This window comes from Ursus maritimus, unplaced genomic scaffold (assembly GCF_017311325.1).
Source record: "Ursus maritimus isolate PB19 unplaced genomic scaffold, ASM1731132v1 scaffold_8, whole genome shotgun sequence".
Taxonomy (NCBI): domain Eukaryota; kingdom Metazoa; phylum Chordata; class Mammalia; order Carnivora; family Ursidae; genus Ursus; species Ursus maritimus.
In genome coordinates, this window is record NW_024426996.1 from 21,252,463 (window position 1) to 21,277,408 (window position 24,946).

The following is a 24,946-nucleotide window of genomic DNA, read 5'->3' on the forward strand; positions in this document are numbered from 1 at the left end:
TGATTCACTTCTCCAGAATGAACACCAATGACCCTTGTACCTCGTATATTTAAAGCTGATGAGGGACCACTGGACATGGAAGACATTGTCGCTGACCACATTGGGTTTACTGTCTTTCACCAGAAACTGAAAACTATCCATCATCTCACGGATCTTCTCCTCGCGTAACACGTAACGAATCAATCCCAAGTTCACATCCTCTGTGAGAAAAAACACATTGTGAATTAACCCAAGGATGTAAAGACAGCCTTGTAGATTCTACGCCAACATACCTAGTTTATTCTTCTAATGGGTTGTAGATAGAACTTAATTTCCCAAGAACAAAAAGGGATAGCAGTCTTAAAAATAAATGTGTCCGCCAGATTTTACAATATAATCCTCTAACTGTGTGACAAAGAGCTGTCTTTACGCCCAGGAAATACCCTGAAGCTGTTGTAAAACGAGAATCCCAGGGTCTTGGCAAAAAAGAACTTTATCGAATCTCTCTGGAATATCAAAGGCACATCTGAGAGCTGATAAAGAGTCTTTGACTCCACCCTCTGTGTACACATGTGCACACTCACCCCCACTTCCTTCTAAATAAGGTTCTTCGGAAGGTATGTGCTATGAAGATTGAGAACAGGGAGACAAGGTGAATACGATGCATGAGTTGTAAGGGGCAGCTTTTGCAATGACGGCTCAACGTAAAAAGAAGTCAAGAAGAGTCTGACATGCGTATAAGACTACTAAAATACAAAATGGTCTGCTTGATGTGATTCAAAATAGGAAAATATTTCTGTTGAGCAACATGCCCCTGTTGATTTTCATTTCTTTGCTAAAGACTTAAGAAACAATCCATAACCCTAGAGAACAAAAATAAGTCATACAGGATCACAGATATTTCACAGACTATGGTGGTTGTTTTTGTTTTTTGCTTTGAAAGAAAACCAACCACGTTGCACACCTGAAACTAATGTAACATTGTGTGTCAACTATGCTTCAATTAAAAAAAAAAGAAGAAGAAAACCAATCAATATCATGTGACCCTTCCACTAAATCTTGCCAAAACCTACAGCAATCTAGGAGCTGAGCAAGCATGGTATAGACAAAAAAATTTTTTGCCGTAATTGAGAGTACTAGGAAAAGGAAATCAGAGAAGTAAAATGGCAACGTTGGATGGCTAGACACTAAAGGACCTATTTGCAAATAAGTGACTTGGGGGTAAGTAGCTAGAAGTGGTTGTAAGAAAGATCAGGTTGGTTGCCTGGAATAGAAACCCATTAAATTTAATTCCTGAGGTGGGAATAAAGCCAGACCAAGACCCTCTGACTCAGAATTAATTCAGTTCAACAATGATTTACTGAGTGCATTTACTGCATGGAGAAAACTGTCAGGATTGAAGAGGCTATGAGGATTGAAACCCTCCCAGCCTCTGTCCTTGAGGTGTTCTCACACTTTGTTGGGAAAGAAAGGCTTGTGAGCAGGGTAACTGTGGCAAGAGCTATAACGGGAAACACAAAAAGAGTACTGTATGCTTTTGGGGGGTGGGCGAGATTAATTCCATCTGGATCAGAGGAGGGATTTGAGGTGATGGGATTTGAGTTTGGCCTTTAAGGAAGGTTGGAACTTTGAAACAATAATAAAACATCAGGAAGATGGCCACTTTATACCTTATTGGAGTCAATCACAATTCTTGAAATTGAGTAAGATAAATATATGATAACACAATATTGCCCAAATATATTGGCTAAATTTTAAGTCACTCATTCATTCATTTAACAAATATTTAGTGAGAGTAAAGGTTTCAGTGAAAAGGGGGGGTGGTCAACAGTACTAAATATTAGTAGATCTAGTAAAATAAGGACATGTAAGTGACCTTTGGACTTGACAAAAAAAAGGTCATTGCTGACTTTGATAAGAGTCATTGCAGTAGGATAAGAGTGGGAAATAGAAAACCACCTGGAGAGTGTCGAGAAGAGAATGGGGTAGTTCTGAATATGGGGGTAAAAATCAAACAAGGGATGAGAGGAGGCTGTACTAATTTTAAAAATTCCAGCCAGTTCTGTAGAAAACTACAGCACAGCAGCTACACATACAGCCACCTAAAGCAGCTCCATGGAGATGAGAAAATCCACATCCCAGGGGGAATACCACACACGAAAGAAAAATCAGCTCCTGAACTAAAGAAGCACGTGTATTTGGGTGAGGATGAGGATTTAATGCTTGATAGGTCACCAGGAAAGCATCGTGGCATATCTTAAAATGACCAAATTGGGATTTAGAAGGAGAAAGGAATTTCTAAAATAGAAGTCCTCTGATGATACTCACCTACAAAATACTCACTTCCTTCCCATCTATGGCATATTCCAGATATTTCCCGAAACCCATCCTTCCCTTTTTCTAGTTAACAAACTTCTAGCTCAGCCAGCTACAGACTCGATTCCCACCCTCTCAGATGCAACAGATGGAACCATACAACCAATTCTTGCCAAAATAATACGAGTGCTAGCGATGTGTTTCTTGCTGTATCACTTGCTTAAAATGAAGTTCCTTGCCCTCTACTTCTCCGTTTTCTTTTTCCCATGGGCTAGAATATCGACGAATAGCTGAGGAGTTTTGGCTATACTGTCAACAGCAACAACCCAGTGATGTCAGGATAATAAGACAGAGGAATCTGCATCTCTGAAAGGTCATGGAGAGCCCTGGACTGCCCACTTACCGCCACCTCATATGTGAGAGAAAAAATAAGCTTCTATCTTGTTTGAGCTTCTGTATTTTGGGGGTCATTCCGTAAGAACATCTTAAATACATGATCCTAACCAAACTCATGGAGCTTGCCAATCTTGGGAAAATCAGCTCCCTTAGGGAGGGATAAACGTGAGTCAAACTGGACTTCTTTCCCCACATGGTCACGAATAAGGACATAGCCCACGTTGGTTCATGTGAATGTGGCAGATGGAAAGGCCTTACCTTGCCATCCATGTACTCCAGCCACTGGAGCCCCAGGTTGGTAACAATTCTAGGGGTGCCATCATCTACTGGGAGGATGTCCACTTGGAAATGCTGAGGTGCTGCTGTCATAACCTGTGTGGGAAGCCAAAAGAGAAAAGTCATCATTCACAGATATCTGAAATATGTCAGGTCCTACGACCCACAAAGTTGGAACCCCTGAAATCTGTTGGCACTTCAGAATGGGCAACCGCGCCAGTCTCCGTTGCTTATCACCCTTGGCATGAGGCACAAAGAATGCCGATCGATAGAGCGGGGACAATATGAGAAGAAAAGCAAGGAACAAGTGGCACTTTTCTGCAATTTCACCTGCTATGGAAATTGACTTTTACACACCCATGCATTCCTTAATTGGGTTCAATTTTGTCCTGAGGCGAAACCACAAACAATATTTTCCTTTGAATAACTTGTTAAAATTTCAGGAGAGGTGGACTAAACTTATCATTCCTATGTTAATGTCAAAGTCTCCGGGTGGGATGCTGCCAGGTGTGAGAAGAAGTTTCATGGGAGGATATTTACATTTTTTTCTTTCCTTTTTTTACAAGAGAACTGTCCATATGGGGAAGAGGGGCAGAGGAAATCAAAAGAGAATAAAAGCGTTTGTGGGAATAATGAAAAGAATCTGGTCTATAATTTCATTCTCACGCATATACATGTACACACATGCACTCCACATACGTGGCGAGTCCGACCTAGAACCTGTGTTTCTGGGAGGATAAGGCATGCCAGCACGCAGGGCAGCAAGACGCTGGCTTTTCAATCTTCTGCAACTCTCCTAAATAATTTCCATTTCAAAAATAATACAGTCCCTCTGGAGACCTACCATGACCTTTTATGTTTATCAGAGAGGTAGCCCTCTTGCTGATTCATCCTGAAGTCTCTTTTCTCTTCTGAAAGTCAAATTAAGTGGGGGAGCAGCTACAGTTCAGAAGGGAAAAAAGAAAAACAATGATCTGCCAGGTGGTGACGCAGTGCAGACACCAAAATGGCGGGAAATCCCAAGAGCTGTCTCACTGACACCGGGGCCACCGGAGAATGACCTTCGCACAGACTGTCTTGAAAGGATGCAGAGGGATCTTTCTTCCAGGAAAGGAATTATTCCCAGTCATCATCAGAGCAGGAAAGGGCTCTGCAGGACTGAGGAGCCGACCCTCCTGTTATCATGAAATCCAGCATGCTGTGGTCACGGTGCTTCGTCACGCTGCTTCTGCTGAGTCAGACATGGATGCGCAAGTGCAGGCGGGTCCTCAGGCCCACCTTTCACCACAATTGCTGTTATTCCTGGGGAGGCTTAGAATCCTGCCCAAGACCCGGCTGAGGAAGGAAGGAGTGAGGAAAAATGGCAGGGTAGGGGATGGAAAGGCCATCTTCAAGTTTCTTCTAGACACCTGAACCTTAGAATCTCCATTATCTCAGGGAAGTAAAGCTTGACAACTGCAGGACCTCAAGAGAAAAGCACCGTGACCTGTTCCACTAGCTGGTCCTAAAACGATGACAGTGACGATATTATAGCCACAGTTTGTTGGATGTTTCCTACGTTTCCTGTGTGAGGCACTGGGCCAAGTGCTTTATGTACATCATAAGGACAGATACCATCCCCATTTTACAAACATTTCAGCTAGTGAGAGCCAGAACTTGAATCAGTGTCTTTCAGATGCAAAAGCCATACCCTTAACCAGGTTATTCTTCATGAGATTGAGAAACCCTGGCTGGCTGAGGGGACACATAAAAGAGAAAGACAATCTAGAATCATGAGATTAGCTACTAGAATTAGATGAAAGAAAGATGAAAGGAGTCAACTGTGGGCAAAAAGGAAAAGACATAGTAACAATCACTATCATCCTTTATTGTGCCTGCTATTGGCCAACAATGTTCCCCATTTTATGTGGATTACCCCCTTTGATCCTTAGACTAACGGAAGCTGGTGATTATTATCATATCCATTTTATTTTTTTATTTATTTATTTTTTTTTATTAATAATGATTTTTTATTATATTATGTTAGTCACCATACAGTACATCCCCGGTTTTCGATGTAAGGCTCGATGATTCATTAGTTGTGTATAACACCCAGTGCACCATGCAATATGTGCCCTCCTTACTACCCATCACCGGTCTATCCCATTCCCCCACCCCCCTCCCCTCTGTAGCCCTCAGTTTGTTTCTCATAGTCCATAGTCTCTCATGTTTCATTCCCCCTTCTGATTACCCCCCCTTTCTTTATCCCTTTCTTCCCCTACTGATCATTCTAGTTCTTATGTTCCATAGATGAGAGAAATCATATGATAGTTGTCTTTCTCTGCTTGACTTATTTCACTTAGCATTATCTCCTCCAGTGCCGTCCATGTTGTAGCAAATGTTGAGAACTCATTCTTTCTGATTGCTGAGTAATATTCCATTGTATATATGGACCACAACTTCTTAATCCAGTCATCCGTTGAAGGGCATCTCGGCTCCTTCCACGATTTAGCTATTGTGGACATTGCTGCTATGAACATTGGGGTGCATATGGCCCTTCTCTTCACTACGTCTGTATCTTTGGGGTAAACACCCAGTAGTGCAATGGCTGGATCATAGGGTAGCTCAATTTTTAACTTTTTAAGGGACCTCCACACTGTTTTCCAGAGTGGCTGTACCAACTTGCATTCCCACCAACAATGTAGGAGGGATCCCCTTTCTCCACATCCTCTCCAACAATTGTTGTTTCTTGCCTTGTCTATTTTTGCCATTCTAACTGGCGTAAGGTGGTATCTCAGTGTGGTTTTGATTTGAATTTCCTTGATGGCTAATGATTTTGAACATTTTTTCATGTGTCTGTTAGCCATTTGTATGTCTTCATTGGAAAAGTGTCTGTTCATATCTTCTGCCCATTTTTTGATTTGTTTATTTGTTTCTCGTGTATTGAGTTTGAGAAGTTCTTTGTAGATCTTGGATACCAGTCCATTATCTGTAGTGTCATTTGCAAATATATTCTCCCATTCCGTGGGCTGCCTCTTAGTTTTTCTGACTGTTTCCTTGGCTGTGCAGAAACTTTTAATCTTGATGAAGTCCCATAAATTCATTTTATCTTTTGTTTCTCTTGCCTTTGGGGATGTGTCATGAAAAAGGTTGCTTTGGCCGATGTCGTAGAGGTTGCTGCCTATGTTCTCCTCTAGAATTTTGATGGATTCCTGTCTCACATCGAGGTCTTTCATCCATTTGGAGTTTATTTTTGTGTATGGTGTGAGAGAGTGGTCAAGTTTCATTCTTTTGCATGTAGCTGTCCAATTTTCCCAGCACCATTTATTGAAGAGACTGTCTTTTTCCCACCGGATGTTTTTTCCTGCTTTATCAAATATTAGTTGCCCAAAGAGCCGAGGGTCCATTTCTGGGCTCTCTATTCTGTTCCATTGGTCTATGTGTCTGTTTTTGTGCCAGTACCATGCTGTCTTTGTGATCACAGCTTTGTAGTACAGCTCGAAATCCGGCATTGTGATGCCCCCAGCTTTGTTTTTCCTTTTCAACAGTTCCTTGGAGATTCGGGGCCTTTTCTGTTTCCATACAAATTTAAGGACTATTTGTTCCAGTTCTTTGAAAAATGTCCTCGGTATTTTGATCGGGATAGCATTGAAAGTGTAGATTGCTCTGGGTAGCATGGACATTTTAACTATGTTAATTCTTCCAATCCATGAGCATGGAATATCTTTCCATCTTTTTATGTCTTCCTCAATGTCTTTCAAGAGTGATTTATAGTTTCTAGAATATAGGTCCTTTACGTCTCTGGTTAAGTTAATTCCAAGGTAACGTATGGTTTTTGGTGCTATTGTAAATGGGATGGATTCCCTAATTTCTCTTTCTTCGGTCTCGTTATTCGTGTATAGAAATGCAACTGATTTCTGAGCATTGATTTTGTATCCCGCCACGTTACTGAATTGCTCTATAACTTCTAATAGTTTGGGAGTGGCTTCTTTTGGGTTTTCCATATAGAGTATCATGTCATCTGCAAAGAGAGACATTTTGACTTCTTCTTTGCCAATTTGAATACCTTTGATCCCTTTTTGTCGTCTGATTGCTGTTGCAAGGACTTCTAGTACTATGTTGAATAATAGTGGCGAGAGTGGGCATCCTTGTCGAGTTCCTGATCTTAAGGGAAAGGCTTCCAGCTTTTCCCCATTGAGAATAATATTTGCAGTAGGCTTTTCATAGATGGCTTTTATGAGATTGAGAAATGTACCTTCTATTCCTACACTCTGAAGGGTTTTAATCAGGAAAGGATGCTGTATTTTGTCAAATGCTTTTTCGGCATCGATTGAGAGGATCATATGGTTCCTGAGTCTTTTCTTGTTGATATGATGTATCACGCTGATTGATTTGCGAATATTGAACCACGCTTGCATCCCAGGTATGAATCCCACTTGATCGTGATGGATAATCCTTTTAATGTACTGTTGGATTCTATTAGCAAGTATCTTGTTGAGGATTTTGGCGTCCATATTCATTAGGGAAATCGGTCTGTAATTCTCCTTTTTGAGGGGGTCTTTGCCTGGTTTGGGGATCAAGGTAATATTGGCCTCATAGAATGAGTTTGGTAGCTTTCCTTCTGTTTCTATTTTTTGAAATAGCTTTAGGAGAATAGGTATTATTTCTTCTTTGAATGTTTGGTAGAATTCCCCAGGAAAACCGTCCGGGCCTGGAGTTTTGTTATTTGGAAGGTTGTTTATCACTGACTCAATTTCTTCATAATTAATTGGCCTGTTTAAGGAATCAATTTCTTCCGGTTTCAATCTTGGTAGTTTATAGGTTTCCAGGAAGGATTCCATCTCTTCCAGATTGCTTAGTTTATTGGCATATAGCTGTTGATAAAAATTTCTAATAATCCTTCCAATTTCAATGGTGTTCGTCGTGACCTCTCCTTTTTCATTCATAATTTTAATAATCTGGGTCCTTTCTCTTTTCTTTTGGATAAGTCTTGCCAGTGGTCTGTCAATTTTATTGATTCTCTCAAAGAACCAGCTTCTAGTCCTGTTGATCTGCTCTACTGTACTTCTGGTTTCTGCTTGATTGATTTCAGCTCTAATTTTGGTCAACTGCTTCCTCGTGCGTGGATTAGGCCTGTCCCTCTGTTGCTGTTCCAGCTTCTTGAGGTGAGAATATAAAAACTGCATTTTAGATTTTTCTATTCTTTTGAGTGAGGCTTGGATGGCTATGTATTTCCCCCTTAGGACTGCCTTTGCAGTATCCCATAGGTTTTGGACTGTTGTATTTTCATTCTCATTGGTCTCCATAAATTGTTTAATTTGATTTTTGATTTCCTGGTTTATCGAGTCATTCCTGAGCAGGATGGTTCTTAGTCTCCAAGTGTTTGAGTTTCTTCCAAATTTTTCCTTGTGGTTGAGTTCCAATTTCAGAGCGTTGTGGTCTGAGAATATGCAGGGGATAATTTCAATCTTTTGGTATCGGTTGAGACCTGTTTTGTGTCCCAGAACATGGTCTATTCTTGAGAATGTTCCATGGGCATTAGAATAGAATGAGTATTCTTTGGTTCTGGGGTGTAGTGTTCTATATATATCTATGAGGTCCAACTCGTCGAGTATGGCATTCAAAGCCTTTGATTCTTTGCTTAGTTTTTGCCAGGGTGTTCTGTCTATTTCTGAGAGTGGAGTGTTGAGGTCCCCTACTATTAATGTATTTTTATTTATATGTCTCTTTATTCTGGTTAAGAGTTGGCTTGTGTATCTTGCTGCTCCCCTGTTGGGGGCATATATATTTATAATTGTCATATCCACTTGTTGAATACTTCCCTTAAGAATAATATAGTGCCCTTCTGCATCTCTAACTATAGTCTGTAGTTTAAAATCCAATTTATCTGATATGAGAATTGCTACCCCAGCTTTCTTTTGAGGTCCATTTGCGTGAAAGATGGTACTCCATCCCCTTACTCTCAGTCTGAATGCATCTTTGGGTTCGAAATGAGTCTCTTGTAGACAGCAAATGGATGGGTCATTTCTTTTTATCCAATCTGCAACCCTGTGGCGTTTTATGGGATGGTTCAAACCATTTACATTAAGACTGATTACTGAGAGATATGATTTTAATGTTGCCATGTTGCCAGTAAAGTCTTTGTTTGTATTGGCTGTGACTTTCTGTTCTGTATCACTCTTGGGGCCTTTTTACTTTTATAGAACCCCCCGTAATATCTCCTGTAGGGCTGGTTTCGTGGTTACAAAATTGGTTAGTGACTGGCGATTCTGAAATGTCTTTATTTCTCCATCAATTCTGAATGACAGCCTTGCTGGATAAAGGATCCTTGGCTGCATGTTTTTCTCTGAAAGAGCTTTAAATATGCTCCCCCAACCCTTTCTCTCATTCCAGGTCTGTGTAGACAGGTCTGACGTAATTCTGATGCTTTTGCCTTGGTACGTGAGAAATTTCTTTGCCCTGGCCGCTTTCAATACTGTATCCTTGCATCTAATATTTGCGAATTGCACTATGACGTGACGTGGCGTAGGTTTGTCGTGGTTGAGCTTGGGAGGGGTCCTCTCTGCCTCTTGGACACGAATGTTTGTTTCCCTTGCTAGATTAGGGAAGTTTTCAGCTACAATTTGTTCAAATATCTCTTCTAGACCTCTGTTTTTCTCCACCCCCTCGGGGATGCCGATGATTCTAACATTGGATCGTTTCATTGAGTCAGTAATCTCCCGTAACCTACATTCGTGGGCGTGGATTTTTTTAAGACCATCTTCTATTTTCATTTTTTCCTCTATTAACCCATCCTCCAATTCACTAACCCGTTCCTCTGCTTCTGCGACCCTGGCCGTCAGAGCCTCTAGTTTTGCCTGCATTTGGCTCATAGAATTTTTAATTTCTGTCAGATTCGCTCTCATTTCTGTCCTTAGGGATTCTATATTCTCAGTAACCTTTTCGTTAATAGTTTTTTCAATTCTACTCATCATTTTGACCATCGTTACTCTGAATTCCATTTCTGATAATTTGGTTACATCCATATCCATTATTTCTGTGGCAGAGGCCACAGAATCACTGTCTTTTCTTTGCTGGGGGGGGCTTCTCCTTCTTGTCATTCTGATGAAGAGAGGTTGCGGGGTTTCCAGAGCCCAAATTATTGACTGGGTCCCAGGCCGTGCCCCTTGTTTTATAGGGATCTTAGGGATGTGGGCTTCTTCTTTAAAGATTTTATTTATTTATTTATGTGGCAGCCAACCAGCGAGAGAGGGAACAGAAGCAGGGGAGTGGGAGAGGAAGAAGCAGGCTCCCAGCGGAGGAGCCCGATGAGGGACTCCTTTCCGGAACGCCGGGATCACGCCCTAAGCCGAAGGCAGGCGCTCAATGACTGCGCCACCCAGGCGCCCGGGTTGTGGGCTTCTTGATTTTTCAGCCTGCCTTCTGTGTTCTGGGGGAGGGGCCTGCCGCGCCAATACTCAGGCAACCCTGTTTGGGTAGAGTCTCCGTGTCCCCTGCGAGGGAGGATGGGGATGGGCACTCTCTGAGCCGGTATTTCCAGGCTTTTGTTCTCTGGCGGCTTTCCCTGGCGGTTTGCTGTGCCTCTTCTGAGAGTCAGAGCAGCAGCGGCCAAATTTCAGCCTCTGTCACGGAACAGAAGGATTGCGGCCCGTTCTCTACTAATGTTCTGGCCACTTTAACTCTGTTTCTGTTGGTGCTGCTCAACCCTGCAGCGTCCCGGGATGTGCGCCCCACACCCGGCGTCCCAGCCCTCACTTCCCAGGGCCGGCGCGTCTCTGTCCTTTGTGTTTCTAATGCCGCCAGCCACCGGCCGCGCGTCTCTGTCCTTTGTGTTTCTAATCCGCCAGCCACCGGCCAGCGCTCCCGGGTCTCCCGGTCTCAGTCTATGCCCGGTGAGCACACCTCGATTCCGGAGTTTCGTGAGAAGCCTGGTGGCGCGGCGCGGTTCAGGGTCTCAGTCTGCTGTTTTGCGGGGTGCCGACCGCGGATCCGCCCGCTCCCCGTGCAGGTGGCCCCCAGCCGCCAGCCGCCCAGCTCCGGGAGTTCCGGTCTCAGTCTGGATCCCGTGAGCACACCGGATTCCGGTGTTCGGGAGATGCCTGGTGGCGCGCGCGTTGGCTCACCGGTCTCAGTCCGCTCTCTCGCGGTGCCCTCTGTGGTCCGCCCGCCTCCCCCGTGCAGGTGGCTGCCGCTTCGGAGCCCAACGCGCGGCTCCCTCCCCTTCCGTTATCTTCCGATATCCGTGCACGGTTTACAGCTCCCCTCTTCGTACCTCAATACTCAGCGCTGGAGATGTTCATTTGTAGAGATCCAGATGCGTCTTCCTGCGTCTCAGGCTGATTCCGTGGTTATTTAGGCTGGTCTGGTACCTATCCAGCTCGACTCAGGGGACCGGCTGAAAAAGGGGTCCCCTACTCCTCCGCCATCTTAACTCTATCATATCCATTTTACAGATGAAAAGCTGAGGCTTCAAGAAGTTAACTAATTTGCCCAAGCCCAATTAGTGACAGAACGAAGACAATGCTATTCTTGGCTGAAAAATGCCATGTTCTGCTTCTAGACAGCCTCTGGCATACTTTCCTCCCTCTCAACTGTCTGTGCCCCTCACCTCTTTTCCTCCTTCCTCAATGATGAAGAAGGGATTTGTCCCATCAGCCACAGTGAAGGTGAACCAGTCTCTGAGGGAGTTGCTGCCATCATGGCTGTAGCTAACCCGGTTCTGGTAGATGTCTTCCATGGTGAAGGTGGACGTGTGCCGGAAGTGCTGCCCGTTGGTGGTTCGCTCGATGGTGCCGTGGCGCGGGGGCTGCACAATGGTGAATGTGACAGATTCGGCCTATCGAGGAGGTAAAAAGCAAGGGAAGAAGGGAAGTTTGCAACAGAAATCAGATTTGTTTTAAAAGATTTATTTATTTGTTTGAGGGGGGCGGGGCAGAGGGAGAGAATCTTCAAGCAGACTCCCCACTGAGCATGGAGCCCAATACAGGACTCCATCCCACAACCCATGCGAGCATGACCTGAGCTGAAACCAAGAGTCGGATGCTTAACCGACTGAGCCACCCAGATCTGGGAATGATGGGCAATAGGCAGGTGAGGTTAGCCAAACCTAAAGATGTTTATAAAATAAGAATTGCATTTTCTTTACAGATACCAAAAACAAAACTGAGAGAGAAACTATATTGGGTATTACAACTGAACTCCTGTGCTGGTGCCTTCTGGTGTCAGACTAAGACATTCAAATGTGTCTTTTAAGGGTCATAGGGGAAAACCTGAATTTTTAACCTCTACCAGGATGATAAGAGCCAGACCTTTTAAAACTATTCATTTCCTTTCTAACCTTTTCCCCCATTTCTCCAAAATTCTCATATAGAGAACCCCATGTGGATCAGAACAGAAGCTAATTTCCCATTTCTAATCACAGCTTCTAGGGTGACACACATAGAAGGAAAAATAAAGATGTAGAAAACCCTGCTCAACACTTCCCAGTGATTTCCCACGAACTTCGAATAAAATGCAAAGGCCTGACCTAGGCCGACAAGGCCCCCTGTGACCTGGTCCCAGGGTTCCTCTCTGGCTGCATTCTTTTCTCCTGCTGCCTCACTGGGTCCCAGCCTCTTCACTTCTTGTAGTAACTCGAAGGTTCCAAGCGCACTTGACCACAGGGCATTTGCACTCCTGGTTCTTTTGCTCAGAAAGTGACTCTTTCAGAAAACTGCATCGCTTGCTCTTCCACTTCCTGATATCTCTGCTCAGATATCAGCTCCTCAGAGAAGACTTCCCTGACCACTCCCTCTAAAATAACATGCCCTCCAATCTCTATCTCCTTCATCTTGCTTTATTTTTTAATTCATAGCACTCATCGTATCTGACATGATATACATTCTTTCTTATCTGTTCCCCTGACCAAAGGCTGAAAATTCCCCAAGGCTGGAACTTTGTTTTGTCCACAGCCCTGTCTTTACTATCTGGAGCAGAGACTGGCACTTATAGGTAATCAGTGTTTTTGAGAATAAATGAAAGAATGAGTGCTGGCACAGGGAAGGGTATACATAGAACTAATGAACAAAGTTATGGTAGTCTTTATAAGAGCTAAGTCACGGCACAATGTTGGCTACTTTAATCTGAAAGCATCATGAGAATAAGAGTTTAGTCTCTATGTGCCCTGTTTTCCTGAATAAACTCTACTTCTTTGAGGACGCTCAAATTGCAATATTTAGTTGTCACTCAGAGGAGTCCGAATGAAGGAGGCAAATGATGGGAAAAATGAGTAGGTGCCCCAGACCCTTGTTCACTCTAATAAGGAAGAATGAAAAGATTGGCTAAAATGTCATCTAATTTTCTATGAATCAGGACCAAAAAAAAAATCAGCATATTAAGAGATTGTTACATGTAATCAGGGGAGAGAGTGGATATATTTAGGAGTTCAGAAAGGGGTGAAAAACAATTTGATTTCAAATATATTAGTTTCTTTTTTCCAGAAGGCACAGGATCTTCTGATTTTTAACCTTTCAAGAATGCTTGCCCTAACCTCACTACTCTGCCCTACCCTCGGGATACACAATCACGATGGGACGGATCAGCCTCTCATTCAGCCAGAGAACCCAGGGGAGTGCACTTACTTCTGTGTCTGCATCCACCGCCTTGAGCTCAAACTCTGTGATGGTCTTGCTCACACCCTCCTGCACCCGCATGCCCAGGTTCTGCACCACAGGCAGTGAATCGTCCACAGGGCGTATGGTGATGTGGAAAGTCTGGGTCACCTAAATGGCAGAAAGTGCAGGTGGGACACCTGTCCCCAGCACCCACCCAAGTAGAAGGCAGGTAGTCTCTAATCTTCCTTTCACCCATTCCTAGCACGACTGACTGAACAGGAATCCAAAGTGGTTTCCCTTCAGCGACAGCCCCAGGGGCTGTCAGAGGCCACCACCATCCTTGGGTGACAGCAGGGGAAAGTGAAGCTTGCAGAGTTGCTTTTCACACTCCCTTCAAAGAAGACTGCTGGATCAGTACCCATTCACCGAGGGAAAGGAGTGCCTCGCCTACCTCACTGACTCCATCGGAGAGCGTAAAGCTGAAGACATCAGAATGTTTCTCAGTGTCACTGGAGTGGATATACTGAATGTTTCGTGAAGTCAGGTCAGCCTGAGTAAAGGAACTAATCTGGATACCTACCAAAAGGGGAAGAGAGAACCAGAAAAATTATGTCAAAACGCTAGCCATACTTTTAATGCTAGAGAAATGCCATACTCTCACCAGAGTCCTTTGTATATCTCTCACAGCATTTACGTGCTGCTCTCTGAGACCTCGTGCTAGAGTCGTTTGTGTATTTTTTTCCCCACCACAGCATATGTTCTGTGGGAGCACATGTTAACTTAATTATCTAGCTTCTGCTATGTGCCAAGCCAACAGCAGGTGCTCAATAAATGTTCCTCTCCTTTCTCTGGGGGTTTATGTATGCAGGTCAAATCTGTAAAAGGTAGAGCCATTGCCTTAGTCTCCAAACTCCTCTTTCTTAGGTTTTATATTCCCCCATAGCCTCATAGTCCTTTCTGAAAACCTGTCCTAATTTTTAATGTTGTGTGATGGTTTAGCTTTTGAACACTGGAGTCACAGGGCTTGGCTACACATAAGCTTTTCTCTGTGATTGGTGAGCCTGGCATCCATGATTTCATTTCATCTTCTTCAAGGTCCCTTTCAACTCTCTGGTCTACGATTTTCTAGCTTTTCATATACCACTTTAGCCAGGCTGACAGTTACAAAACCGCATGACTTTAGGGTTGGCGCAATCATTCTATCTCAACTCTTAAATGACCTAAAAAACCAGTATCCTTTAATAACATGATATAGAGGAAACACATGAAATTTTTTTCAGACTTGTACTAAAAGTAAAAGAAAAAAAACAAACAACACAAAAAAACTAAGTGATTTTAGATAAGTCCAACGTATCCCACAAATGAGTAACATCTTATGTTTTTAAATGTGCCACAGCATTTAGCAGAACGGCCCAGAATTCTTGCTTCTATCTTAGGGCTTCTGTGTCTCATCCTCTGGTTCCAGCCAAGACTGAAACAAAACCACATCTTTTAGTCCCTCAGCACAAATTCCCTCTTTCAGATTCTGGGTGTTGAGGTATTAATCCATCGAATCTAGTCCTTTGGTTTGGTCCTGAAATTCATTTGCTGCTTCCTGGGATGTATTATTTATCATTGTTAATCCCGGCAAAACCAGTGTGCCTTTTCAGTAAAAAAACAGAAAATCTACTTTGACTGTTTTACATTTAACTGGGACATCAATATCTTTTTTTAAAAAAATTCAACCCACATGGTTTACATTTGTAACTCTCTTTATCATCTGAATTTGTTACCTAGATACAACACCCTCCTGAATATTGGGGCATTATTTTTTTTTTATGAGAAGGCATTTGATATTTCTGTGCTTGCTACATCAGCTGTTGACAGGCAAAAAATGTGGCCCCCTGTCTTATCGCTTTGTCTTGTGGCTCTAGACAGAAATCCATACCATTCTTTAAAAACTTAATAACTTCAGACTGGCTGCGCTGAGAAATTTAAATCTCGTTCCCTGCTGTGAATCCATCCTCACAGCTCACGGGGAAATACTTGTCTGGATTCTCACAATCAACCAGTCACCTACTTCCCTGTCCCTTTATATGAGTCGTTACTCTGAGAGTGATTAAGAAAGGTGATAGATTTTTCCTTCTTGGAAAGAAAGGTCTGGAATTGATCTTTCTTTTTCTTAACATTTCTTATTGAGAGGAAACTGACATATAATAAATTGCACATATTTAAAGTGTACAATTTCATGAGCTTTGGCATATCCATGAAACCATCACCTTAATCAAAATAGGGAACGTGTCCATCACCCCCAAAGTTTCCTGACACTCTACAATCCTTCCATTCTTCCCTTTCTTGTCCCCTACCTTATCCCAAAGAAACAAATCAATTACTTTCTGTAACTATAGATTAGTTGGATTTTTTCTAATTTTTTTCATAATTAGAATTAGAGAGTATATACTATTTTATGCATAGTTTCTTTTGCTCAGCATTATTATTTTGAGATTTATCCATCTTGCAGCATGCATTAATAGTTTACTCTTTTTTATTGTTGAGTGGTATTCCACTGGATGGAGATATCGTAGTTTGTGTCTCCATTCACCTGTTGATGGACATTTAGGTTATTTCCAGTTTCGTGCTATTGTAAATAAGGCTGCTATGATCACTCATGCACAAGTCTTGGTATCGGCAGAAGTTTTTATTCCTGGGTAAATCTCTAAGAGTGGAATGGTGGGACTATATGTTAGGTACATGCTTAACTTTTTAGGAAACTGCCAAACTAAGTGGTATATTTATATTTTATAAATATAAAATATTTTTATATTTCCACTAGTAGCATATGAGAGCTCTAGGCTTGATCTTAATGAGTCCTTCCCAATTCAAACTAGCAAACATTGAGCACCTACCATGTGCAGAACACTCTTTCAGCTTTGCTTATACATATTGAGTTTTCCCTTTTAACAGTTCTGGGAGGTCAAGGTTGGCATATTACCTCCATTTTTCTAGATTATGACACGAATAAAATTAGAAAAGCAGTGTGACCTACCCAAGGTCTCACACAGCTAAGGCAGCGCTGGGGTGAAACTCAAGGTTTTCTAACTCCAAAGTTAATGCTTGCTAGGAATACTTTTTGTACAGCTCATCTAACCTTTGCAGGCTGGGCAAGGAGCCTCTTGGATTTTACTCTTATCCTTTAATTTTTTTTCAATATAAAAGTAATACATGTCTATTAAAGAAAATGTGAAAAACACAGAAATGTAGTAAAGAATCACAAAAGCCACTCATGGATCCACCCCTGAAATATCATCATTGTAATATTTTTAATTGAATCATTTCTTCTAGAATACTTGTTTTGGCTCTAGTATTTTTCTTGTCTGAAATACCGATTTTGATGGGGTATTTAATATGATCGCTTAAGTGATGTCCCTAACTTCGTGCCAGAGGGTAACGAGGTGCATCTAGAACAGAAGCTTCAAGAGGACAAGGATTTGTGTTGTTTCTTCACTAGTGTGCACCTAAAATAGTGCCTGGCACACAGTAGGTACTCAAAACACGCTTGGTGAATGAAGTCAGTTCATCCACTATAAAAGCTACCTAAGAGGTCCTACTGAGAACAGATTTTCCATCTCTGTACACTTAAAAAAATATTCTAGCCTTTGCTAATTGGGTATCAGAAGACTTAAGCTACTCACCATCAAGGTGGTATTTCTAATAACATATCATCCCTACTGGCTGTCACAGCAGGTAGTTACTGTTTGAAATATCTTGAAGGAGTTTAATCCCATCGAAGGTGTTTTCTGTTACCAACCTGCTGGCTAAACTATGTATCTGGCCATATTACGGAGACCCACATTAACCCTGTCAGTTTTTCCAATTCCCCTGGAGGGCCAGCATGTTAGAGAAAGTTCAGTCCAGGTCAGGGAAGTGTACGTGAATAAAGCATCTTTGAAGAAATTGCTTTGTCTTAACAGGATGTAGGCAATTGCCTTGGCCTTCCCGCTTTCCGCAGCGCTGTGGGTGGCTCTATGCATGCTGCCTGTGTCCCACTGCAGGCTCAGGCTGGGGGAAACCCTCAGCTTCTCTGCTCCAGCTTTTCTTCAAAGCCTCCTGTTAGGGAATGAATTGTGTCATCCCCACGCCCCCTCCCTAAATTCATATGCTGCAGTCCTAACCCTCAGTACCTCACAGTGTGACCTTATTTGGAAATAGGATCATTGCTTATGTAAGTGGTTAAGATGCAGTCATTAGAGGGGGCCCCAATCCAATCGGATTTATAAAAGGGGAGAATTTGTCACAGACATACACAGACAGGGAGTGCTCCACGTGGGCACAAAGATGGTCAACTTTACAAAGCCAAGGAGAGAGGCCCGGGACAGATTCTCCCTCACAGCCCTCAGCGGGAATCTCAACCCTGCTGACCCCATGATCTCTGACTTCCAGCCCCAGATCTGTGAGACAATACTCTGGTGTCACCATCCTGAGAGAGGCAGAGAGAAAGAGGAGACCAAGGAACACCTCTGCTAAAGCATCATCTCTGGAAGTTGTTCCTAACTCACTCCCACACCTCTCTCAGGCAGACCTTGCCGTGCGGTGGCTCCCACTGTCCTGTCATGTTGCTGTCACGGCTACAGAAACACATTCACACGTGTTTGTTTGCATGTCTCCCACTTCTAGAACAAATCCTCTCCGGCAGCAGCTACTCAGTGAACGTTTGGTGAAGGTGAGAACCGGTGCTGTGCTGGAGATTGCTATACTGCTCCCCGACTTTAAAAAACACAACTTCTAAGTGTCAGCGAAGTAATTGGATGCCCAGTTAGGGTCTACCGTTCCCGGCCACCTCACAGCTTTGTCTGACTACCCTCTTGCCACGGGGATGTGATCAATAATTCACATGTGTTCTTCCAGTAATACTCCTAACGTAGCAAAGGACGTGGGCTCCCCTGGTCTTTGTCCCTTACCTCTGGCTGGGGAATGACAACAATTACAGTAGTCACCTTGGACCAGAGATGGGAGCCTCATATTGAGGCACTTTAGGCCATCCGGGCCACCTGCCTCTGGATTTTTCTGTGAGAGAAAATGAACTTATTTAAGGCACTGAAGTTTGGGTCTCTTTGTTTCAGAGGCTTAGCTTCTATCCCAATAATATAACTCCTTACTCTGATTTCACAAGAAAAAGAGGGTCTTCAGGGTCCCTGACATGAGGTTGTGGTCCCTCAACCTTGAAAAGGGCCCAGGCGGGGCCTAGACTCTCAAGCTACTCTCCCTAGAGGCAGCAGGCTCTGGTCTGTCTTCTGCACAGTTTGCATAGGCATATGGCTCCCTATATCTCCTCAGGGGAAGAAAATAGAATCATCACACCTTTCCTGTCTATCTAAAAAGAACAATCAATTATGATCCACTGACCAGGACAGACAGTATGAGACTGAGTCCACTTTAGAGTTAACCAGTGAGAGGAAATCTGCAAGCACTGGTGGAGACTGATAATTCCAAGAGGCATCGGTCCCAAAATAGCTCAGTGCCTGCACCACAAGACAGTGGCCTCGAAGTCTGCTTGCTCTTTTTGGAAAGCACAGGCCAGCCTACCCCAGCTCCTGGTAGACCCATCCTCACCCACTGAGGCAAAGGGGTGAGGTGTGGGGGCTTTTCCCTGAGCTGCTCCAGCTGCCTTAGGAGAGGAATGCAAGATGTCAATGTGCATCTCCTCTGACGGGACACCTTTCACATCTAAAAAGAATCAAGCTCACGAAAATATTCTCAGCGCAGACAGGGAAGGTGAGAATTCTGGCAAAATGCTACAGAAAGGATACAGAATGGGGTTGGAGATGCAGGAAGGGCAGGAAGCCCTGTTCCGTTAGCAATGGGAAGAGGCCCCAAGAGTAAAGGGGAGGGGACTGGATCCTCAGATCTGGGCCACTGAGAGTTACTAGAAACAGGTGGCCTCAGAAAAACTGGGGGTGGGGTGGGGTGTGAGTCAGGTGAGTTAGGAAGTCAAGCCTGGTGGAAAAGGGCAGGTGAAGGGTAGTGTCCCAGGGAAGGAAAGTCCTCCCTCTATTTTTGGAGGGTGCTTTCCCAAGATAAGGGAGAAATGTGATCACCTACGAGTCTCCCTCAGCAGCACTGGCTTGGTCTTGGCAGCCAGAATTTAAGCCCAGTGAAGGCTGAGACTGTAAAAACAGAAAAGGAGTAATTGAAGCAGCCTCGCGCTGAACTCTTAACACAGCCCCCAGTCAAAGAAGAGTAAGGGCTGGGAACGACCAGCAGCTAGGCAGCTGCCAGTGCCTTGCCTGAGGCTCAGGGCTTTTAAAGCTCTGCATAGTGTGGATGCAGTTGCCCAACACAACAGCCAAGAGTCTGCCCTTTCATCTTCGGAGAGATACAATCAGCAAACTGACAGAATTCTGGCAGAAGCAATTAGCTCATGAATTAGTTATCAAATATCTCATACAGCCAAGGTCTTAGGAGTGCTGATCTGCATTCTTCCCCCAGGAACTTCAGGACAAAAGGGTAGGCCATTTGCTCCACTTGCATTAGGGATTTTGGCCAATCTCTCCATCGTTTCCCACACTCTCCCACCAAACGCTCACAACACTTCCCCCTCCGCCATCACCATCACCATGGTCTGCCTCTCTCACCAACTCTGCCAGACTACCCTCCACTTCTCGAAGCTCGCCTCCCCACGGACCTCCCTCTCATCCACCCTGCTCATTCACTGGTCTTGCTGTCTCTGGAATGGGATGTGCCAGGCTGACCCCACCCCAGGAGGTTAAACTCACCCATCCCTCTGTCTGGAAGGCCCTTTCCTATAACACCAGCATGGCTGGCTCCCTCAGCCCCCTAGACCGCTTGTCAAATGTCATTTTATAGCAGGGAGTTCTTCCCTCACCCCCTTGCTCTCTACCCTGGAATGCTCTTATTTCTCCCCTAAAATACTCATAACCACTGATAAACGATATATCGACTTGCTCACTTGCTTATGGTCTGACTCCCTGTATTAGAGAGTGAGTAGAATCTGGGTAAGTACATCCCCTGTTTTGTTATTCCCCTGGTTGGATGAATGAAGGATCTGGAACTTGAAATCCAAAGGAAGTGGGTGACGATCTAAATCTCCTGCAAACCATTGCTGCCTCCACGGTGTACGAAACAAAGACGACTCTACCTTTAGATCGCTCATTCAGCAAACGCCTCACATCCATTCAACTGCCAAGTTCTGTAGGTTCTCCCCCTGAAATCCCCCCCTCCCTCCCACTCTTCCACCAACTGTTGTTGATCGAGTACAGTTTACCAGGTGCCAGGCACATATCTCTTACATGGTTCTCATCTTCCTATTTCTACTACCGCCCCTCTAGGGGAAGACTCACTACCTACTATTGGGCCAAACGTGAGACTTCGGACCCACTGTCACTGCCTCCTCTCGCTTTCTTTCTGTCCATCTGTTAGACACTAGACGAATGTCACTTTCCTTCCCTGCTCAGAACTCTGCAGTGACTCTCTATCGCCTATTGAATTACATAGGGATTGCTTATCCCAGCTTTGAAGACCCTCCATAAAATCTCAGTCTACCCATGAGCCGCATCTACTCCTATTTCAAATATATGCTTTAGCTAAACTGGCCCATTCATTATTTTTTGAATGTGCCCACATGCTATTCCCTTCTCTGAAAATAACACCATTTTTGTCTGTTCAAACTCTACCTTCTAAGCACACTTTTTTTAAAAAAAGATTTTATTTATTTGTCAGAGAAAGAGAGAGCACAAGCAGAGGGAGTGGCAGGCAGAGGGAGAAGCAGGCTCCTCACTGAGCAAGAAGCCCAATGTGGGACTCGATCCCAGGACCCTGGGATCATGACTGGAGCTGAAGGCAGACGCTTAACAGACTGAGCCACCCAGGTGCCCTCTCAGGGCACCTTTAAATGCCACCTCTATGCACCTTCCTACCCAATGCAGCCTCTCCCATTTTTGAACTTCTATGACACCAGGTTAATACAGTTCCTAAAATACCTGCCATATTCTTCCCTTAGGTATGGTTATATGCAAAGGTTCCTTATCTCGTCCAATAAAGCATACTAGAGGGTGAGGATGGGACCTCCTTTATCTGTTTTTGCTCCCTCAGCAGCAGCTCAACTAGAATCTTGCCCAATACACATGCTCACTTGTTATTTCCTGAATTACATTTTTAGGGCATCATACTGTGCCAGGTGCTCAGACTTTAGAACAGCAGGATGTAGTGTTGCCCTAAAGGAACTGACAATCTAGTTATGGAGACAAGACTGCTTACATAAATTGCAATTATTTGTTCAACTTTCAGCAAGGAATTACTGAGCATCTGCTGTGTGCCAAATTATGATGCAAGGTAGTATAGAACGGTCAAAACTAGTAATGCAAAAATAAATACTAACCAAGGCAGATTCTAGGTGTATGTGGCTTATTCCCAACACTTACTAAATCCCAACTTTTGGTCTGATGAAGCAGGAGATGACAGGCTTACCTGGGGATGCTGCATGTTCCAGGTGGCCCAGCTCGGGCTGTCTACTGATTGTATAGATCAACTCTGTAGGCTTACTCTCTTGGTCGGTGGCAGAGAGCTGCAGAGTGGTGATTTTCTCCACTGAGTTCTCATCCAAGACCAGCCCTTTGTTGGTGGTGATGACTGGTGGGGAATTGTCTTCTGAAAATATCAGAAATAGTGATTTGAAAATGGATCCTTTCAGCTGTCCAGGAGTAAGATCAGAATAATCCTTAGGCCTATCCCTCAGAGAGTGCCCTAAGGAGCCAGAGTTTCACACAACAGAGGAGACAGGATTCCAGATTCCCATGTAGCTCGGTAAAGGAAAGACCCCAGCCTCAAGGTAAGCACAGTGTACACTGTATAACTGCAGACCTGCTGGAATATTTTTAGAAACCCAATGCCCTCTTACCCAAAACATTGATGGAAAATGACTGCCCAATCAGCATGTTGCCTTCTCCATCAACCACATCGAATTTAAATGCAAAGCTCCCGCCAGATTCTCCTTTCCCGTGTCTGTATTCTACTTGGCCTATAAAAAAGGACAAGATAATCAAGACTCGCTATTAGTGCTTTCTGCCCTTATTTCTGAAGTGGGAAGTGGGAATCTGATTGGTATTCACACCAATGAATCAATTAACACCTTCCTCACTTTGACATTGCTTTAGACATTTTAATCTAAAGCTTTCAATTCCTCTCTTTCCCCTCTCGCTATTGACTTCCTCATAATCAAAAACACTCTCATAATAAAATCATCCCAAGTAGCTCTGCTTATGGTTGAGGCTGAGCTTTTGTGAAAGACTCAAAGGAAGTCTCATGAGCAACCACATGGAAAATGTGCAGCGATGGCACCCACATCACTGGCTATATACCCACGTCGCAGGGCCAGGGACACGGAGCTGCGGCCCATCCTCTCCCAGAGCTCATCACTCCCATTTCCCAGTGCAGCTCTCAGCCATTTCTGAAACAACACTGAATATAACCAACCAACAAATTAACAGATAAACTCTACATATTAGTCATAAGGATCCACAGGGAGAAGCACAAACTCTTACGTTTTTGCTCAGCCACAGCCTCACTTCCAGGCACCTTGCAATGTAAATATAACCAAACATCTAGGGAGAAGTACTCAGTCTCATTTTTACAAAAGAGACACTGAGGCAAAGAATAATTAAGGAATTACTATCCCTTTGTCTATTCCATCCCCTTCAGGAAAGTAGAGACAGGTCCAGCGAGAAATCAGCTGCTACCCCATTTTGAGTGTTAGCACATGGACAAGACCCTTATGTCTACTCCTCGGGGCTATTCTCCACCTCTAAATGGGATTGCACATCATCCCATGACTTTGGATTACTTTTTTCCCCCACCACGTAACTTTTTTTTCCCTTTTTTTACCCCTGAAAGAACTGTACAGTAACTACGTAGCATTCAACATTGATGCTTTTACATTACATCAGCATTTCCTGGAGGAGGGATGAGCTATGTAATCTCCCCCAGGCGGCTCCGATTTATGCCCTTCCATTTTGCTTAGTTCATTAACTTGTGCTCTTTGGGGAGCTGAAAAGAGATATAAATTGTTCACCTAAGGCAGGCATAATTTCCACCTTAATCCATCCCAATTCACTTCTTTTTCCTCCTCTCTCTCACAAACACTTTTTAGCATCATAGCAAGTCAAAATGATTTTTTTCCTCCATAACAGCCCCAAATTTCATCAATGCTATGTCAAAGCATGAACACATTTTAGCCAAGAAGGATAGTTTTTTTAAACAAAAAATTGAGGAGACAAGAAAGAATAAATGAAACTATAACACAGCTCTTATTCAAAACAAAGAGTGCAGTTTACTGCCATAAGCTACCAGGCATTTAACTCCCATTTACTACTGTGAGTAGACTCTGTCCAAGTCTGGGCAGGTGCAAGAGAGCTAGCTGACCTTGGCTAATGTCAGCCTGGGTGAAACTCCGGATGGGGCCTTTCACAGAGATTTGCTCCAGGTTGTCGTGTGTTATCATCTGCAGACGCCCCGCGCCAGGATCTTCCCTCATGATGTACATCACCTGACGGTCATCCGAATCAGTATCTGTCACTCTCAGATGCTGTTCTGTGATGCGTGCTACAGACCCTGGAAGGGAGTGGGAGAGAGGAGGTCATTGCCCATCATTGCATGGATGTTTGAATAGGATGTCAAGTGATTTCAGGAGACTAGAGACTAAATGATCGCACACTGCCTGGGTTTAAGTGAATACCGGGTGCTTGCCCTTCTCAGTTTCCAGCTGCACACATTTTAATTTCCCTAAGTAAAACAATCCCAACTTTGCAGTCTATTAATCTTCCCTCGGGTTTAGATCTGAGCCCTTTTCTCTGCTGATCCATTTTCACTCTCCCTGCCCCATGCTCACTCTACTCCTGTGACCTATCAGTTGCCCCTCCCTGGATTGATGTAATAACTCCTAGATCTTTGGTGAAACCTTCTTGGACCTAACTTATTTACTATCTTGAGGTTCACTAAATCATTGGCAACAGCTTTACATAAACTTATAAATATATCTTGTTGCCATCTCAAACCAAATAGTTAAAATCAATGTTTACAGGATTATAAAACAGGGGCCCTGTAAGGCTATGTGGGCGTTGGGAAAGGAGGTGAGACAATAGTAATTGGCAATTCCAGCTCATATTAAAAATAGTAAATTCTGGTAAAATAGATGCTAGTCATTCATGTCTAATACATCCCAGTGTTTGGCTGGACCCTGGGCAACCTGTGTGTTCTTGCTGGGTAATGCCAACAATGCAAGGCCTAACTATTCTTTCCCCAGGCCATTCTCAGCAAGCAGCCCCAAGGGATGAGATGATACTTCCTCTGGGACAAAGATCAGGCTTGCTTATTGTGATTATAACAGGGGGAGTTTCCCCCAAGCTCAGCGTTCCTCT

The 24,946-nt window shown here is 43.7% G+C and overlaps 1 protein-coding gene across 1 annotated transcript in view; it reads right to left on the bottom strand.

Annotated features, from left to right (window-relative positions):
• FRAS1 (Fraser extracellular matrix complex subunit 1) overlaps window positions 1–24,946 on the bottom strand; it is a 416,963-nt gene that overhangs the window by 64,443 nt on the left and 327,574 nt on the right. The window contains exons 45-52 of the mRNA XM_040625321.1: window positions 23,952–24,140; window positions 22,432–22,551; window positions 22,002–22,181; window positions 13,990–14,114; window positions 13,566–13,706; window positions 11,555–11,782; window positions 2,950–3,063; window positions 41–198 (exon numbers count right to left, since the gene is read on the bottom strand). Of these exons, the coding sequence (XP_040481255.1) occupies window positions 41–198; window positions 2,950–3,063; window positions 11,555–11,782; window positions 13,566–13,706; window positions 13,990–14,114; window positions 22,002–22,181; window positions 22,432–22,551; window positions 23,952–24,140 (1,255 nt within the window). The remainder of the gene's footprint in view (window positions 1–40; window positions 199–2,949; window positions 3,064–11,554; window positions 11,783–13,565; window positions 13,707–13,989; window positions 14,115–22,001; window positions 22,182–22,431; window positions 22,552–23,951; window positions 24,141–24,946) is intronic.